Source organism: Spodoptera frugiperda, chromosome 7, assembly GCF_023101765.2.
Source record: "Spodoptera frugiperda isolate SF20-4 chromosome 7, AGI-APGP_CSIRO_Sfru_2.0, whole genome shotgun sequence".
Classification (NCBI taxonomy): Eukaryota; Metazoa; Arthropoda; class Insecta; order Lepidoptera; family Noctuidae; genus Spodoptera; species Spodoptera frugiperda.
Window position 1 is genome coordinate 5,597,847 of NC_064218.1, and position 18,366 is coordinate 5,616,212.

General features: G+C 34.2%; 3 protein-coding genes across 3 annotated transcripts; 1 reads left to right on the forward strand and 2 right to left on the reverse strand.

Moving 5' to 3' along the window:
* The first annotated feature begins 4,984 nt into the window (after nucleotides 1-4,984).
* Nucleotides 4,985-7,197, forward strand: LOC118265691 (ejaculatory bulb-specific protein 3). Its single transcript, XM_035578761.2, has 4 exons — nucleotides 4,985-5,071; nucleotides 5,986-6,189; nucleotides 6,738-6,864; nucleotides 6,973-7,197. Exons 1-4 carry the CDS (start codon nucleotides 5,008-5,010, stop codon nucleotides 7,088-7,090), a joined length of 513 nt encoding a protein of 170 aa, XP_035434654.2. The 5' UTR covers nucleotides 4,985-5,007; the 3' UTR covers nucleotides 7,091-7,197.
* A 481-nt stretch (nucleotides 7,198-7,678) lies between these two features.
* Nucleotides 7,679-9,610, reverse strand: LOC118265690 (uncharacterized). The gene is made up of 3 exons (XM_035578759.2): nucleotides 9,171-9,610; nucleotides 8,451-8,577; nucleotides 7,679-7,886 (listed from the first exon to the last, which is right to left on the reverse strand). The coding sequence occupies exons 1-3, from the start codon at nucleotides 9,463-9,465 to the stop codon at nucleotides 7,709-7,711; spliced, it is 600 nt and encodes a 199-aa protein (XP_035434652.2). The 5' UTR covers nucleotides 9,466-9,610; the 3' UTR covers nucleotides 7,679-7,708.
* A 1,367-nt stretch (nucleotides 9,611-10,977) lies between these two features.
* LOC118265687 (glutamyl-tRNA(Gln) amidotransferase subunit B, mitochondrial) lies at nucleotides 10,978-16,185 on the reverse strand. Its single transcript, XM_035578754.2, has 5 exons — nucleotides 15,497-16,185; nucleotides 15,130-15,306; nucleotides 13,659-13,811; nucleotides 12,046-12,218; nucleotides 10,978-11,654 (listed from the first exon to the last, which is right to left on the reverse strand). The coding sequence occupies exons 1-5, from the start codon at nucleotides 15,896-15,898 to the stop codon at nucleotides 10,997-10,999; spliced, it is 1,563 nt and encodes a 520-aa protein (XP_035434647.2). The 5' UTR covers nucleotides 15,899-16,185; the 3' UTR covers nucleotides 10,978-10,996.
* Nucleotides 16,186-18,366: the final 2,181 nt, after the last annotated feature.

Consider the following 18,366-nt stretch of genomic DNA (forward strand, 5'->3'; position numbering starts at 1 on the left):
TCACTGGAAACAAGTGATACACAAAACATATTTTGTATGTTAAGTAATGTATATGGCTATCAAAAATAAGAGTTTATACCAAAAATTAGATTGATCTGTCATCAGAAAGCGGGAGGAATGCTATTTTTTGGATTAGATCCAAACAAACAAACAGATCTGAAGCTCTAAAAAATCTGAACCAACCTGAGTTTTTACTGATTAATATTTAATATTAATATATGATTAATATTTAATATTAATCAGTAAAAACTCACTGAAGCACTTTTTTATTTATAAATATTGGAAAATTAGAATGTAGATGTAAAGTTACAAGATAGTCAAGATATTTCTATTATTCGTATTGTGTGGAACAAAAACAGATGTCATTTAATAAAAAAAATAATATAAAACTAGGTATGTATGTAGTAAATCTCACCTGTCGATACAAATAAGGTGTAATTTTGAATATAACAAACGTATTACAATGTCCACTTTCAATCAATTATGCAACTTTAGACTTTAGGGCTAGTCCTTTAGAACACCAATTTTAATTCACTTCTGTCTTAATGCACTATCCACAGTCAAAGTAACCTCAACAATCATGTTCCACAGAACTACTGCACTTCTCATGGTGAACACAGTATACATGTAATGGGGTTCTAGTGTGTCATTACACACCTCACTGTCGTCCATCAAACCCATAATTTCACGGTGTAGTGCCTTTGTCAGCAACTTATCTTCTTTAAGTTCCAAGACTATAATTTCCACGTAATTTCCCATTTAACCACCGCACTACATGAAAGTTACAGAATTAAATCAAATTGTCGTATAATCATAAGGCAAACATTCCAGTAAGGAGCAACTCTTAAATGTGATCCACAAATTGTTATTTCAAGTCTGAGTGTCATGTGCATGTGAAACTGTATGTTTGTAAATGCACCCACGACATAGGAGAAATTACTAAAGTAGGGCAATTTTTACCGGAGCTGTGGACTACCTAGCGGGTTTACAAGGGCTCCGGCTCCAAAAGCAGGAGTAGAAACGGAACTGAAAAGTGTCTGACACTCACTCTCGCCCAAGGCGGGAAGTACTTGATTCTGATTTTCCCCGTTTAAAAAAGATACAGCATATATAACAATCATCAACGAATGTATCTACAGTTGGAAGACATCCACTACTAAATTAAGGTATCTCCTTTCCCTTGGGGAGGGTTGCGATGATCCCCACATACCTATAACAGATTAATCACAGCAAAGTCATCGATCTGTATTGAGGATAATCTCTTCTTCAGTAACAGTTCGCTAACATCCAAAAAATATATGAGTCACTAATATAGGTATTAGAATAATGTAGTTGATGTTATGCATTCAATATGTTCTACGCATATCAGGCGACTGAAGTGACACAGAGTGCCCTTGTACCGTGACTATCAAGATCAGGAAAACCGCAGTTTGCGTCTTATAATTACACTGTACTAGTATTCGAGGCTCTACGTACGGAAGCATTATTTTGAGGCATTATTATCAAGTTTTATAGCTCGTAAATGTGTGTAGAGTCGAAATTTTAGCGAGAAGTACGTAATAGAAAAAATGTAATAACAGAACTGATTTCTTGTTATGTACTGGCGAGGTAAACAATAAATGTCTCAGAATTATTGCTATTATTAAGTTGTATAGTGGGATGTACCAATTATATATATTTTTCTGTCGAAAGATGTTCAATGTTGAATAAAAGTGTCCTCCTCATAAATGTTTTCCAAGAATCCTCATGCTTGAAAATTGGTCACTGAAAAAAGGATGCTACTGGCACCTTGTGAAAGCTACTCTCTTGTATGTTCGTAATTAATGAAATACTCTAATTATAAAATATTCAAAATGTATTCTTACTTACTTATATATCTTTTCCTTTTTCGATCATCGTTTTATTTATCTTAATATTATAAAGAGGAAGGATTTGTTTACATCAAAAGTTACAGAAAAATCTTCCAACCGCAACCAGAATTTTCCTCTATATGTATATAACCAAATAATCTGTGTTTACTATAAATTTTTATTTTTACGTAGAAACTATACTCGATAATTGGCCAAGTCACCTCGTATAGGCTTCTCAGAATTATTATGAGACGCTAAAACTAGTTGAGCACTCTCCTTGAACCATAAAAAGATTTAAAAAGAAAAAAGTTCGAACAACTGAATGATGATCATGATACGACACAAAATTGTCTTTTTCCAACAGTCAATATGCAATATTAATCGCAGGTACTGGAACTTTGTTTATTAACTGGTCACTGTGTGTTTAGTTAAGGCCGGCGCCCACTGCCGGCACGGCACGGTATGGCACAGTACGGCATCCCGCGGCATCCCGCGGCATACCGTGGCGGGTCGTCGCATCCCGCAGCATGCCGTGGCATGCCGCGACATCGTGGTATCAAAATAAAGTAACATAAATTCTAAATTCATTGAAATAAGGTTCAAAATAACTTAATTTGTATTAAAATCCTTGGCCGTGCCATGCCGTGCCCGTGCCCTGCAGTGAGCGCCGGCCCTTACGTGACCGTGAATTAGGTCCACCGCGGACGTCACCCAGTGATTCATCATAATTAGCCTGACGTCTAAACTAATTGAATCGACAGTTAACCTTATATAATATATGTATTTATCAATGTTTTTATAGAATAATATTGGAATCAATGGATCTATATTTAGATACATAAACCCTTCGAAAAATGTTTTTGTTGTTGTTCGTTTTGTTACAGGTTTAATCAAACTACATTGATAGCCCACTTCTGCATCTATCATCTTCTGCATAAACACTAATTTCCAAAAGGGTTAAAATACACATAATTAAAATACAGTTTTAAGTTCGTGATGCTTTTGTTTCTATTTTAATAGAATGTGGAGTCCTTTAGGATGCTTTTCACCAGAGATGTGCTATGCTGCGTTGCGTTGGATGTGTTTAGCGGAAGCTATTGGTGGGAACCAATCATATTCATTGGTACACATAGCTTAGCACTGGTGGAAATGGACTCAGGTAAGCTATGTTTTTTTATGGAAATATGCTTACTATTGCCGTTTGCTCTGGATGACTACCCTACTATCGATACATCGCAAACTCGAGCTGCGCATCTTACTCGCACAGCTACGTAACTTAGTATCAGTGAAACGGTCACATATTTTCTCAGCTCAACTATTACGTCTTCGTAGTACTCGTATAGCTCCATAGCACATTTTTCGTGGAAAGCACCCTTAATCAGCTCGTAAAACACTTACAAGAAAGTGTGGTGCCAAATGTATAATACTATAACTTCATCGTCAATAGTCAGACGAAACAATATTAAGTTGTGGTATCGGATCAACACAACATCAGGTTTATTTTTTTTAGTTGTCCATATCGTATCTACTAACAAACCTACGTCACGTTCATTAATTTTTTACGTTTAATGATTTAACGATCTTACAAGACCGGTTTTCTCAAAATTCGATCAAAAAACCCGCTTCTAATGGTACTGGCTTATTTTTAAACTGTTTAAGTATACCGAAGAATAAATAAATTAAATCGACTTAAGTAAGGTTAGGTCTTTTTATTTATTTAGGAACAATCATATGTTACATTAGTACAGTAAAAGTTATATGATCCACACCATTGTTCGCGGATTAACTATTAAAAATTGAAATTCGGTCAGAGGAAGCGATATAATTTAGCTGTTATAAAAAAAAAATGCAGAACATGGATGTAAGATTCTTAAGATTGCTGTTAATAGTTGTTAGTAGGTATTTTTAAAACTGTATCGTTTTGAGAGCCCTTTTTAAATAGTTTTTAATAAAAATGTACCTAATGAAAGAGACCTTCATCTTCTATAGATCCAAAAACAGGTTGAACCACTCATGTAAACCGAGTTTTGCTCCTTCTACTACCATTAAAAAACCTAACAAAAAACTGGCACGTGGACAGAATGTAGGTAATAATACCTAGCCATCAGTGTATGTACGTATCTTTCTTGAGAACAATTTTATAGAAGTAATTAATATAAGTTTTTAAACTGACATGGTCACTAACACTAAACATTAGAACTTGAGACGGGATATTTACCATGTTTATCTATTTTTTTTTTTTCGAAAAATATCGGAAACTCATAAAAATAGATAAACATGGTAAATATCTCAAGTTCTAATGTTAGTAATTAATAAGTCATCAGTCCTCAAGTCATTAACAATACCTAACAGTGAGTCAGTGATGGATAAAGGAAGATCAAAAATTGGAAGGATAAAATTAAGCGGTGACTGAACAACGAACAAAATAAGTAAATGGGAAAAATTTAAAGATCCTGCTACCAATTCTTCGAAAAGTAGTAAAACCTAAGACAAAAAGGAATTAATTTGGAATAAAGAAAAAATAAGAAATTGAAATGATGTAACTTTTATCTCTTCTGCAGAGATGACTAACGTTATGAATCATATTCTCGTGTTAATAATAAACTAACAAAAGCAACACGTTAAAATCGGTTTAGGTGATTAAAAGCTATGTTGTAACAAACGAACATACATATGTATGTATATGAATAAACAATGATTGCCTCGTTTGCAGAGTGGTTGCAAGTGTGACTGCCGGGCAAGGGGTCTCGGATCTCGATTCCCGGGTCGGCCGAAGTATTGCTGGGCTCTTTTCGAAAATTTCTCAGTCCCAGCAAAATGAAATGAGCCCAGTATATGGCAACAGGCTCACTCCCTATTACATCGGACTTGCAAAGTGAATTATGAAAAGTGGGTGTACATTGTACCGGGGCATTATGTGCCATTATGTACACCTCTGCCTATCCCTTCGAGGATAAAAGGCGCGACGATGATATAAAAAAAAATATAATAAACAAAACCAAAAGGTTATGCAGTATAGGTATAAGCAGTTTTAACGATATAGGAAATAATGTCGATTACAATGGTTAAACTAAGTATAAAGTAAGTATGTTCAATGATTTGAGATAACGATGTCTGATTTTCGCTCATTATACTATCTTCTTCATGATATAAAGGAATGGCTTCCTCATACTATTCAGTACTTACAGTGAACGACGCTGTTACTCCTTCTACTGTTCCTGGTAAGTAGAAATATTGAATTTTGGTTTTTTTAAATTTTATTCTTATCACTCTCTAGTGCTAGTGTGGCGACAGGTCCACCTCTATTTATTGAGACTCTTAACAATGGTATAATATTTTAATATAGACACCTCTCCATACTCATATTTCTGTGTAGCTATGTTACGAAAATAAGCTAAGCTGTAAAACTATGTGACCGTTTCCACTGATACTAAGCTACGTAGCTGTGCGAGAAAATGCGCACTCGAGTATGCGATGTATGGAAGCCATCCATAACACGCATTCATAACACGCCTTTTCATCATAAAAAACAGCATGGTTGAGTTCGATACCCTTAGTGCTATGCTATGTGTACCAATGAATATGATCGGTGGGAGCCACACGCATCCATAGCAACGTAGCATAACATTTCTGATGGAAAAGCATTTTCAAACACTGTCATCCTGCATACAATCTATTAGCAGCAAATTATGTAGCGGTGTATTGCGGAATAAAAGGTTTAACGTAAGTTGTGTGATTGCTTTGAAAATTAAGTTAGGAGCGAGCAGAACATAAGAAATAACAGTAGGTAAGATGTACTTAAAAGCAACTCGAAGTGGCCTTCAATTAAAATTATCAGTTTGTGAAAAATGTCTCTAGAATGTCTTGATCCTGTAGTACAACAGTGTGTACAGTGGCAATGAGATCATTAATAATAGCAATGTGCCTAAATCTATGTAAAAATTAGGATGATATTTTGAAACAAAACTAACAATTCATATTTCCAACTCAACGTAGACGATTGCTATGAAAGATAAGTTAGGGGCTTCATTAATATCTGTAAGATCTGTTTTGGTGCATCGAGCCCGGTGCCGAATAAATGGTTTTTCTTTCTTCTTTCTAAGAACATGAATAAGAAAGAGCCTTTAACTTCCAGGAATGATGAAGAACTCGTTTAAAACAATGATACTCTTAGTATACTTGACAATTCAGAGCAACGCGACGGAGACTTCCACATACACGACCAAATATGATGGCATCGATCTTGACGAAATACTAGACAATGACCGTCTGCTGACTGGGTATGTCAACTGTCTGATGGATCTTGGTCCTTGCACGGCTGATGGAAAGGAATTGAAAAGTAAGTATAATGTTATAGGCCATACAACTATTTTAAGTACTTCCATTTGTAAAATTAGTCCTTTACGGTCATCTATGCGACGCAAAACGTTGGCAGCGCCTTTTCATTTGTGAATGCTACGAATTGATTATTAGCGTCTTTACAGTTTCTATAACTTAGCTTATTATTTAAATTCATTAGTTACTTGTTAAATTTCATACTCTTCTTTGTTTTACCACAGTATAGAATAGATCAAATGTTACTTCGTCTGTTTTCTCAACAAATATAAAATATCTCACATTATCCTCTATTTCATTGTCTGGACTTTAAAAGAGACTGTGACCTCTGAGTTTGTTTCGGCATTTCTTCTCAGAGTAGTCAGATAGGAAATGCCGGCCTCATCTAGCTATTTGAAATATTGACGTGTAAAAGTGTTATTTTATGACCTATTTACAGAAATAAATATCATTTATCATTTATCATTTATCAATATTTTTCCAATCGGTGTCATTTGTTGTAGCAACACCTAAATATTAATTTCCACGTTTTATATTTGTCTATCTCCACAGAAAACCTTCCGGATGCTATCGAGAATGACTGTAAGAAGTGCACTGAGAGACAGCGTGAGGGAGCCGACCGTGTCTGTCATTACCTCATTGACAATAGACCTGAAGACTGGACCAAACTTGAGGAGAAGTAAGTAAAATCTTTAAATTATTCAAATGCAAAATTATAGATTATATTAGAAAAATAAATAAAATATAGGTATAGCAATGTGAAATTACCAAACTTATCCTTTTGCAGATACAAATCTGATGGAAGCTATAGAGCTAAATATTTAGCCAGTAAGCAGACTAAGGATGAGAAGGAATCAAATGCCACAAAATCCAGTGAAGATACAAATAATGTATCTAAAGAATAAATCTGACAGAAACCACCTGACGACGATGAACCAGCAACTCGCAAAGGATTAAATGATAATGATTTTATGGATGCCGCTAATATTACTAAATAAATGATGAGTTCAGCTCTTTGTCTTTCCTTCAAATAGCCTAAAAAATATAAATAAGATGAAGAAAAAAGTTGATTCAATGGATTAGATAAAGAAGATTTTAAATGAAAAGCATCTACATGCTGTTCTTTTGAATTCACTTAAATTAAACATTAACAACTGTTTTCGGTTCTGCCCTATCTAACTGCCGAACTCATTCTACACACACCAAGTCATTTAAGGATTACTAAAACTTTTCCTTAGTACTCTGTTGTATTCGTTCTGAAAACAATTGCTAAGGACTGGGTTGAGTAACCATTAAATAAGTCTAAGTACGGCGATTAGTCCTGTTTCACTACAATGAAGTTACATTATATTTTTCATCGGACTCCACCTTTCTTCAATAATTTTTGTTTCGTCTTGAACGCAACACTTATTAATAACTAGATGGAAGTACATACCTACATAACTCAAAATAAAACAAAAAATCTTCAATTAAAATTGTTTACTTTAATATAAATGAGTGCTAATAGTTAACTAAAACATTACTTAAGTTAAGCTATCTAATACCTTTTCGGAAACATATCGTTTAACTCTAACCTGCACTCCAGGCATAATATAACTATTACCAGGAGATCGAACTACATCTTCTGGTTCTCCTATATCTTTCAAACGAATCTCTTCGCGTTTGTTAGGTTGTTTTCTTGCTTTTAGTTGAAGTGCAGATCTATAACAATACAGATTGAATCATCATCATTATTTAACACCTACAATTCAAATATTACTGAAGCTATACAAAGATCATTGTTTTCCTAGAAGAATAATCCAAAATTTCAATACATAGAAGCAGAATTTTCTATTGTATTACCTGTATGTACTGTTATAGATAAACAACAAGCGGGCCAGACAGACGTTGTCCTGTCTACACGTCTTTAATTTAAAAATTTGTCGGATCCAATGTAAAACATTCCAAAAACAACAACTACTAATAAATTAAAAATTAATTAAAAAAACATTGTCCAGCGGACAAAATTGTGAATCTAAACCATTCTCAGATCCCCTTGAACACACACAAAAAATTTCATCAAAATCGGTCCAGTCGTTTAAGAGAAGTTCAGTGATATACACACTTACAGAAGAATTGTATATATAAAGATAAACATTGGATCTTGGAAAGCATAGTACTAGTAATGCAATATTTACATATACTCAAACGTAGGTAAGCTCCTTATAAACTCATTGATTGTTCTTCTATCCTAGTATCCTTTGGACTTTTTTGATGCCGTCGTACCTGGTGAGGAAAACTTTCCACGCGACTGGATCATGAGCCATCATGGATGCAATTACTTTCCCAGCTTGATCCTTCTGCTCCACTGAACATTTCGCGCAGTCATCTTTTACAGCTTGTATCAATACACCTGGAATGATATAGAGTTTTTATCATCAATTTTACTACTGCAGGTATCTACTAAACTTAAATAAGTAGAGGGTTTATATTCAGAGTATCTCTAAAGGACCAAATCCTATATGAGAAATAGTTACAAACGTAGCCCAACAAATTCGTAAGCTAACATAGTAGTGGGCCAGTCACATTTGTCGAAGAACCGATGACCGTTACGGTATACGTGTTCTGGAGTGAAAACCACGTCTATGTAAACGTAGTGTAAGGAGCCCTCCGGAGCTGGCAGTAGTAGAATTGGATGATTAGCCGTAGAGCTGAAGATCCAAATCAGTAGTGTGCCATTGGAGAGGCATATATGTCCAGCAATGAACAGAAACGGGATGATGATAAATAAATTAAATAAATAAATGATGATGATAAATTAACTAAATACTTAGGCAATCTTTAATTCGGTGCACTATGAAACATTATTAAGGTAGGATACCAAAATCGAGAAGGATAGGGAAACACATTCCAATACATACTAATAACACGTAAAGTGAGTGTTCTACTAAAATATTGAGTGCACCACCGTCCGTGTTATATTAGTGAACAATTCAATAATCTTACTTTTCATCATGCCCATCTCCTTGCTACAGTACCGGTCGACAGACATCAAGCACTTGACATCTTGCGCCGGTAAGGGTTTAATAGCTTCATTCAAACGTACTCTCTTCTTAAAAGCACTGCCTTTTTCGGCTTCACTGACCACTTGGTTGATGATGGTCATGTCTTCATCGCCGTAAATGATCTTAAAGCCTCTGCTTTCTACTCCGTCGCTCATTTCTCTAGAGAACCCTGGCACTTTTTGTTCTCCCATCGCCACATGTACTACGATCAGGTATGGAATCGCCTGAGCCCACATTATGACTGAAGCTGTTGAAGGCTCTCAATTCAATGATGAACTCTAACTAGTGAATGACAGCATTAACAATGGACGTAAGATCAGTGTTTAGTAAGTTTACGTGTTTTGCTCGATAGTTATTATGCTTTCAATAGCATTAGGGTTGTCAAATGAATTCATGCGATTACCAAGGTAATTAAGAATTTCTACCTAATGGGTTTACTCATGTCCTTTAAAGTAGGTACAAATTAATACAGGAAGGTCAAATTGATATTTCCTTAGAAATTCCTCTTAGCAGTCAAGAATCTTAGTCACAAATTAATTTAAAATTATTTTTCCTTTTCCCATAATTAAGTTATTAAGTCATTCCAGATTATGAGTCAGTGAATTCGTAAACATTAGGTACCTAATAAAAGTGGTCAATATCTATCGCTTTATCAAAAAATGTAGACATTGTCTTGAATGTTAATAATTTTCCGTTAAGTTTTTTTTATTTTTACAATCAAGATTTTACGATCAAGTCATCGTAGAACTGTTGACATTAATCACATCGAAAACTCGAAATTTCCATAAACTTACTGACAATTTTAATAACCGATCGTATCCAAAATCTTTGAATCGATATTCATTTTTGACAGAAATATCTTCCTTTGTAAAATACGTATTACTTGCAAATAAATTTCAATTTGAAACTGTATAAAACTAATGTCTAAAATAGATTTTAATCTAAAGATTTTGGATTGAGATCTATTGTTGAAACCGGCAATAAACCTGTTTTATCTAAACAATCTTACTAAAACATTTCTTAGTTATGTTATCAATGTAACTACAATTTTATTCGGAGCAAGCATAATGCCAGACACTAGGTCCATTCGAGAAAAAAGTAAGAACCTATTAGAACCTTACAGCCCTACACTGGTTGGTGTGTATTCGGGCCGCGTATGAAACAACATCAACAAACAACCTTCGACTGGCCAGCATACCAATTCTAAATGTAAATATACTACGGATGTTGTTCAAACAGCCAAATTGCTTACCTATTGTTTTAGATAATAGAGCATATTAATTTAATGCCGATATAACCGCAATTGATGCGAAGTTTTATGTAAAGTCAGGTCATAAATAGGTCCGAAACACTAGCTGTATAATAGACCGTTACTTATATAATACTCCAGTGACCAGTGTTAAGAGATGATTTAATTTATCTAGAAGATTATCACTCGATCGTGTGTATAAGCTTGAAAAAATATCGGGTCGGTCCTAAAATCGTGCCCTGTGGAAGCCCTTGTAGGAAAGTTATTAGTGAACTATATGATTGTATTAATGGTATGTACCTACTTTTAGTATTCGTTTGAATCTGTATTTTACATGTTTGTTTGTAGATAAGTATTTAAGTTCGAATAAGTTTGAGATATCGTTCGCCCATGAATTATGAACCTTAAAATTGTTTCCTAAGGTCTCCTTAAGGAAACTGTAGTGTTATTATAATAAATATTATTTACTATAACACTGCTTGAAATAAAAGACCAAATATATGATTTACATTTTATTTTCACTTTTTCAATAACCCTTCCATAATCTTAGACGCTACAGACATATCAACCTTATTGTTGCTCTTAGATAATATTCCTAAAAGTGCTTTAAATACTTTGGTTTTACCATTTTTATATTGTTTCACCAACTTAGGATTATTTTCTAAGACTTCAATACATAGTTTAGTTAGTTCATCCTCATTGGATTTTAGTTTCCATCCCTTTTCTTCTACTACATCTAATGGAGATACATCATCATCAGATATAACGATCAGTTCATCTAGAACGTTTCTACATATTTCTAAATTAATGTCTTTACTCAAAAGCATGTCAGTCAGTTCTTTTAGTTGCTTAACTGTAAGGGGACAATCATCTGCACTTAGCTTCTTTTTATTAAGTACGGTCATAAGATCATTGATTAAAAAATTGGCTACTTTCGTTGGATTCCTGGTTTTGTCCGATGTTAAATTTTGGAAATAGTCCAGTAGTGTAGGTTCGTTGACTAGTTGGATTGATGTTTCTGGCCGGAGTCCAAAGTCTTCGATGAGTTTTTTTCTAGATTGTTCTGGAAGTTCCGGTATCTTTTCCTGTATTAGAGGTACGCTTAGAACGTCCCTGTGCTCTATGTCGGTCTTCAAGTTGACGCGTAACGGTGGTAGATTCGGTTCCGGCATGTACCTAAACAAACAGAAATACTCATTAGCAAGCGCCTTCACATCAATTAAATAGAATAATGACTTGATAAGATAACAAATAAATGTGACACAAATACTTTTACTCATCATTTATAGTAAGTAAATAAAAGTTGGTAATTTGTATATTTAGTCGGTATTTCTTTACAAAGTTTGGGATTGTTACTAACAAGCGGTAAAAGGCTCATCTTATATGATCCTCTGTTACAGACTAATATAACAGCAAAAAATAAATTTTATACTACAACTCTGCACCGTTTCACACATTGAACGCCGTGGTGGTCACCGACGTCAGCGGAGGATTTGCCTTCAACAGTTTTCTATTGGCAGTCAAAGACTTAAGGACTTTTTCATAAAGAGTATTATCAAAATCTCACCTATAATCCTGCACGACCTCCTTGTCTCTCATAGGTATGGTGACTCTTGCGGTCGCGTCCCACGCTCGGGTCTCGTTGATAATGTGACCCCCATTGTCCAGGATCGTCTTTTGTCGCTCAATCTCATGCCGGATAGCGCCAGCCACGCCACGCACTGATCCAATGTTTTTAATCTGCAACAATGGAATAATAAACTTAAGTTAAATGATATAATTTTAAATCTACACGCAGTTTTCGCGCTAGCAGAGGCGCTAGTGTAGCGTTTGGTCATTTTACCAATATCTTTTAAGAATATTAACTAATTTCAAGTTCTGGACCTCACATCTTACTAGCCCCGTCTTATGAGCGCAAATTGTACTTGCCGTTGTTTAAAAAGTTGGGCAAATACACTGTTTACAGCCAGGAGACAGTAATAATGTATAAAACACCCCCAAAATACAGCAGCATATGAGACGAGTAGTAACTCGTATTATATACGATATAGCATGTATGGAAGAGGTCGCGAGAATCTGGATACTCAATTCTAATTAAATATTTTATCGCCATTACAAGGCTGTTACGATTTAAAGAACCAAAACTATTTTAATGACTTTAAACATAAAGAATTTAGCATAAAGTCATTAAATTGAAATCATACCGGCATCATTAATAAAATGCCAACACAATTAAGAAAAACTCGTTTCATTGTCGAGAAAGTACCACAAAAATTTGTTGGATTATTACATTAGAACTTGTAATGGGATATTTAATTTACTATGTTTTTATTTATTAATTTCCCGATTTGTACTGATACTATAAACATCCACCCGCATATAGGTACTCCCGTTCATCCGTGATCATGGCGCTTGCAACAGTGCCGAAATATCGGAAACTCAAAGAAATTAATAAACATGGTAAATATCCTGTAGCAAGTTCTAATGATATTGTTAGTGACCATGTCAATTTAAAAACTTATATAAGTAGTTGGATCATCATTAGGAATCATTATACAAATACGGACCGGAAAAAATACGTGACTATTTGACGTCATAGAGTCATTATCTGCTAGGTACATGATAGGTGCAAAGTCCTTGTGTGACTTGATAGTACCTTTATCTGATGGTCATAAGCCTATTTCGGTTGTAAAACACACCTACTAGTACGCAGTAGATAAATATAGGCGTGTAAATAAGAATAGGTACCTACCAACTTCTATGATGTAACCTCTATTGAAATGGGTCTTCTAGAAAATTCTTTAGATCTGCGTAATATGGAATCCGTGTGATATCGTGAAGTTTTTATTATGTACCGAAACCTGTTAGCATTTTTTGTCTGTTACGCTTTTACGCATAAATTGGTAAACGGATTTGGAGTTTCATACAAATATAGATGCGATCGTTAAGGTTGTTGTGGAGGGGAGTAATTTGATTATCATTAACGCCACAATATTTATATTAGTTTGGGGAAAAGGCGTCGAAACCCCTAAATAGTTACTTTAAATTAGTTGTTAATAACTAAGTTCCGAATAATAACACTCAAATAACACTCACACCACTTCTGCTTTATAAAAAGGAATAAAGTTAGGTTACTGTGGTACTATAGAAGAAGTAAATGTAGCAATGTAGATATTTTACCTCAGTGCGAGTAGATAACGGGTCGCCGGGCCGCCTAATCGATACGTTAGCGTCGACTCTAAGGGCGCCCTCTTCCATACGGCCGGTGCAGGCACCGAGTCTTTGCACAATCAGCACCAATTCCTTAACCAGAGCCGCCGCTTCTTCGCCATCCTGGAATTAAAAGACAAAATTCATTAATATAATGTTGAATATAGTAATAAATATGTATAGGTATTATTAACTATGTTTGGCACTATGCGGACTATGTTCTAAGAACAAAAAATAGGTCATGAAAAGAGCACATTATGTAACTATTGGTATTAACATTGTATTACACGAAATTATAATTATAATTCAAAATTAGAAATATATAACTAAGTTAAATTACTTATTGGACTAAAAATATCATAACTATTTGAAAACACAATCATTTACATAATGATTAGGTACATTCACATGTAAACATTAGCAAAATTTAAATGAAAATTCAGTTAAAAAATTGTTAATTTATTTAAACATACCTAGTAACCTAATTATTTCCATTGCAGATTTTTGTAAACAAAATAAACTTTGATTCTGTTTAAATGTAACGAGGCCAATGTTTTGAATGGATTACAAAATTACTAATTTATTCTTCACATTCAATTACTAGTTGATTTGCAAATGAGTGTATTCAATCAGAGGTCATTTTGCTACTTAATCATGTCTTTAGTACTAATTATTGCTCAATCCTGAGTTAAATTTGAATTTAATTCTACTATTAGGATTAAACAAATATTAATTCATATTTAGAAGGGTATAATTAGGAAACATTATTGTTTTTAATTTACAATTTATTATAATGATTGAAGTTAATCTAGTTATTGCATTACTTATTGCCAGAACAAGCCTATAGAGAATAAAGTATTTTTTAAAACAAGTAGTTTGTTACTCATTTAAGTACATAAGGTTATTATCTTTCTTTATCATATAATTCCTCAAAAAAATTGTTGTCTTGTATATTTCATTTGTTTTATTATTAAAGGCTTACTTCAACTGACAAGAGTATAAAATGATAAGCTTTAGATTGTAAGATAATAATGTCTACTGTATCAGTATGCAGACAGAAAGACTATTCCTTTTTGTAACTTAAGAAATTAAATAGCCTTTTGCTTAGTGCTTGTGATGTTAAGTCATTTCAAGTACCTATTTATATTACTTCTATAGTACCGATATTATTGACAACAGATATGTATATTGTATACAGTCAAAATTAAAGAGATTTTTAATATTTGGATAGAGATTGGTTAATAGCTAATTTAAGTTTGGGAGAGCCATGCTGCAGCATGAATGGGCCAGCTCAACCAGTGATACCATGGCCTCACACAAAACTGACATGAAGCAACTCTTGCATTGTGTTCAAATTAATTTGGTATGTTGTACCTCATATTTGACTTCATTAGATAAGCAATTAAACTTGTATAATAAAGACTATTAACAAAATACTTGCCTCCAAATCAGGTTCGAACACCAGTTCTATAAGTGGAGCTCCCGCGCGGTTGAGGTCAATGAGGCTCCGCTTGAGTTCCGCATCATGCAATGACTTGCCACTGTCCTGTTCTAGCTGTATCTGCTTAATCTTTGAACTCTTTCTGTACGGTTTCTTGTGAATTCCCGGAGTAAATACCTGGAATTAAAGAAAGAGGTTGTATAGGTATAGAGAAACACTAAGTTATGTGTGTAGGGACCTCTTTTAACGTAACTGATGATGGTATTAGGTACAGTACTAGCTATGTAATGGTTTCTTATTGGTAACTCTTGAGTATTTTACAAAACAAAACATGTTTGAGGTTATGTGTCTTAAAAGAACAAACTACCTGAAAATTAATAACGCCATCGTTAGCCAATGGATTTCTTTGCTGCGTAATTTGATAGCCTGTCGGCAAATCGGCATAGAAATAGTGTTTTCTGTCAAAAGTCGATACTTCGTTGACTTTGCAAGATAAAGCTAAAGCAGTCATTATACCCAGTTCCACACATTTTCTGTTTAGTACGGGCAATGTACCAGGCACAGCCGCGTCGAATAGTGACACACAGTTATTCACAACACCACCAAAAGTATTCTGAGCACCGGAAAACAGTTTTGATTCTGTATTCAACTGTGCGTGAACTTCTAAACCAACTACACTTTGCCACTTATCAGAAACGGTAGAAAAGCCGCGTGCCACCAAACTCTTATGTTCGTAACTTAATCGACGACATATTTTCGTAAATTTCATTTTGATATTCTTCTAATATTTATTCATAATATTATTAATATTTATCACTTAACAACAATTTATCGACCAGCTGATTTTGACAGAAAACCACTCTTTGACAATTATAAAAATGCAGATAACACAAAATTACAGATCTCTAAAAACTATACTGCCATCACTATTTTGCACAATTTCGCAATCGTAAATTCGTAAAATGTTAATGCCTTTCCTTTGTTTGTTATTATGATTTTTAATTATCATAAATTAGCGACTTTTGACACAGTACGATTTACACAACTGACAAATACCTTCTAATAATTTTAACTCTCGAGGTCAGCCTTGAGCTTCTATGAACGAAGTATTAGTTTAAGAGCTAAGTAACAGATGGCGCTGAACACTCAAAACAATGTGAGACATTGATTTTCTATTATCGAAATACTTTATTTCACTGTTACTGTTACTTCAGAAAGCAGGTAGGTAGTACGACAGTAATCTCAAAACTTTAGCAAATTAAAAATTGTAGTAAAATAAAAAATGACTTACCTTAAGTGTTTCCTTTCAATTGATCCAGTAGGTAGTGTTTGATTTTCAAAACATTTTAAACGTAAACCTATGTAAATAAATAATACCTAATTCATTACACCTAAATTGCATTGATAATTTGACTTAATAACTTAAACTAACTAAAACACCTAATTTATAGATTTAGAAAATATCACATTTTGGAAAGTAAATTAAAATTAGAAAATAATATTCATTTTATACAACTAATCCTGCTACCACTTCGAAAAGGAACGAGAAAACGTAGAGGACAACAAAGGCCAGAGTGACTTCAGCGATGGAGTACATTTTTATTGATCTTTTTTACAAAAGGTAAAAATGATTTTCGCGGCAAAACGCGGTGAGCGTACGTTCAATAGCGCCTCGTTGCGAGATATGACCGCAAGTCAAAACAAAACTGTGCTATACCCACAGCCTTGACGTCAGCGATATTACGCGATCGAATTATAATGAAACCACATGCATCGATGCTTGTGGACTGTTCACCATCTTTATTTATACGTATTACAGCTGACAGTCCCGCTATTATAGTGGTTTGGAGACGATGTAATTAAAGAATGTGATTAACTAATTGGCAGGTAATAGGAGTTGCCAACTTTCCTTAATTTTGTTAGTGCGTCATAATTTTTGTCTAATACCCTCCAAATAACGCAATACCTAATTAACGTAAATAGTTAAGCCCACAAAATCACAGAAAGCAATAAATTACTGAGTACCTACTTAATTTGATAGCTTTGCACTATTTAGGTAAAATATGTGTTAACAGTTAGGACAAAACCACAAACGGCTTGAATCTAAAATTTAAAGAATTCTAACCTCGACCTTTCATTTTTCCCTGCTATGTCAATGACTGACGACCTTCTGTATATCGTAGTAGGTAGATTACCTCCTTGGTAATCTTCACTTATCCTGTATTCTGTGTAGTATAAGGCATATAAGTAGGTACCTACATAGTGTGAGGATACGAGTACCTACCTACATAAGGTATGTATCTAGTAAGTACGCCCGTACAAGTGCGACCTTTGACTTCCTCGTACTAACTACTTACTGTAGACTTCGTACCTCTCTATCTATTAATCGAATAAGCAGGTTTGTTACCGAGTCATTCACCTTATATTGTATGCTTCTATAAATAAAGATTAAGTGCATTGCTCAGGGACACTTAGTTAAATAATGCACGTGCAATCCAAGTTGGTGCCCCTTAGATCCAGGCGGGCCATGTGCCCCTATCTCACCTAAGCTAAAGCAAGTTCTAAATGAAAATATGAAAATAAATAACAGAACTACCTACTACCTAATACAAGGGTAATAACATCTCCACTTTAAAGTCACCGGGTTAGGATCCGATCTTGGTATAAGCACCCATAGCGCAATCAATATATCTACATAACCGCTTATCCTATACACTACTGCAGAAACATTTTTCTGAAAATCTCGTAGCTCATAAAGTCAAAGTCAAACCATTTACCTACCCATTTCAATTATTCCTTAATTTAAATTGGTGCCTAAACAACTTTCATCTTATCAGCTGCTCCTGTAGGTATTTCAAGAAGTTATTTTCGTACTTTCGTATTGTTTGGAAAATACAACCAACCTACATAATACGTACTTATGAACTTTACATACAACATAACATACATAGTTGCCTAATTAATTTAAAACAGTTAATTACGCTATTAACGTTGTAAAGTACACGTGTGTGACCACTCCCCTTAGTGACAAAATTATATCGAGACTCGGGAAATGCACGTAATTTTGTGTCGCGCACACGCAAGCTCAGGATATAAATAATTCAGATAGGTACATAAAGCAACTACATTAAATGTCCGATTGCTGACCGTTAGTTCAGTAAATTACGTACACACTGATGTACTGACATACATTTTATTTTGTAAAACAATTAGGTAAATTGTTGCTATTTTTGTCGA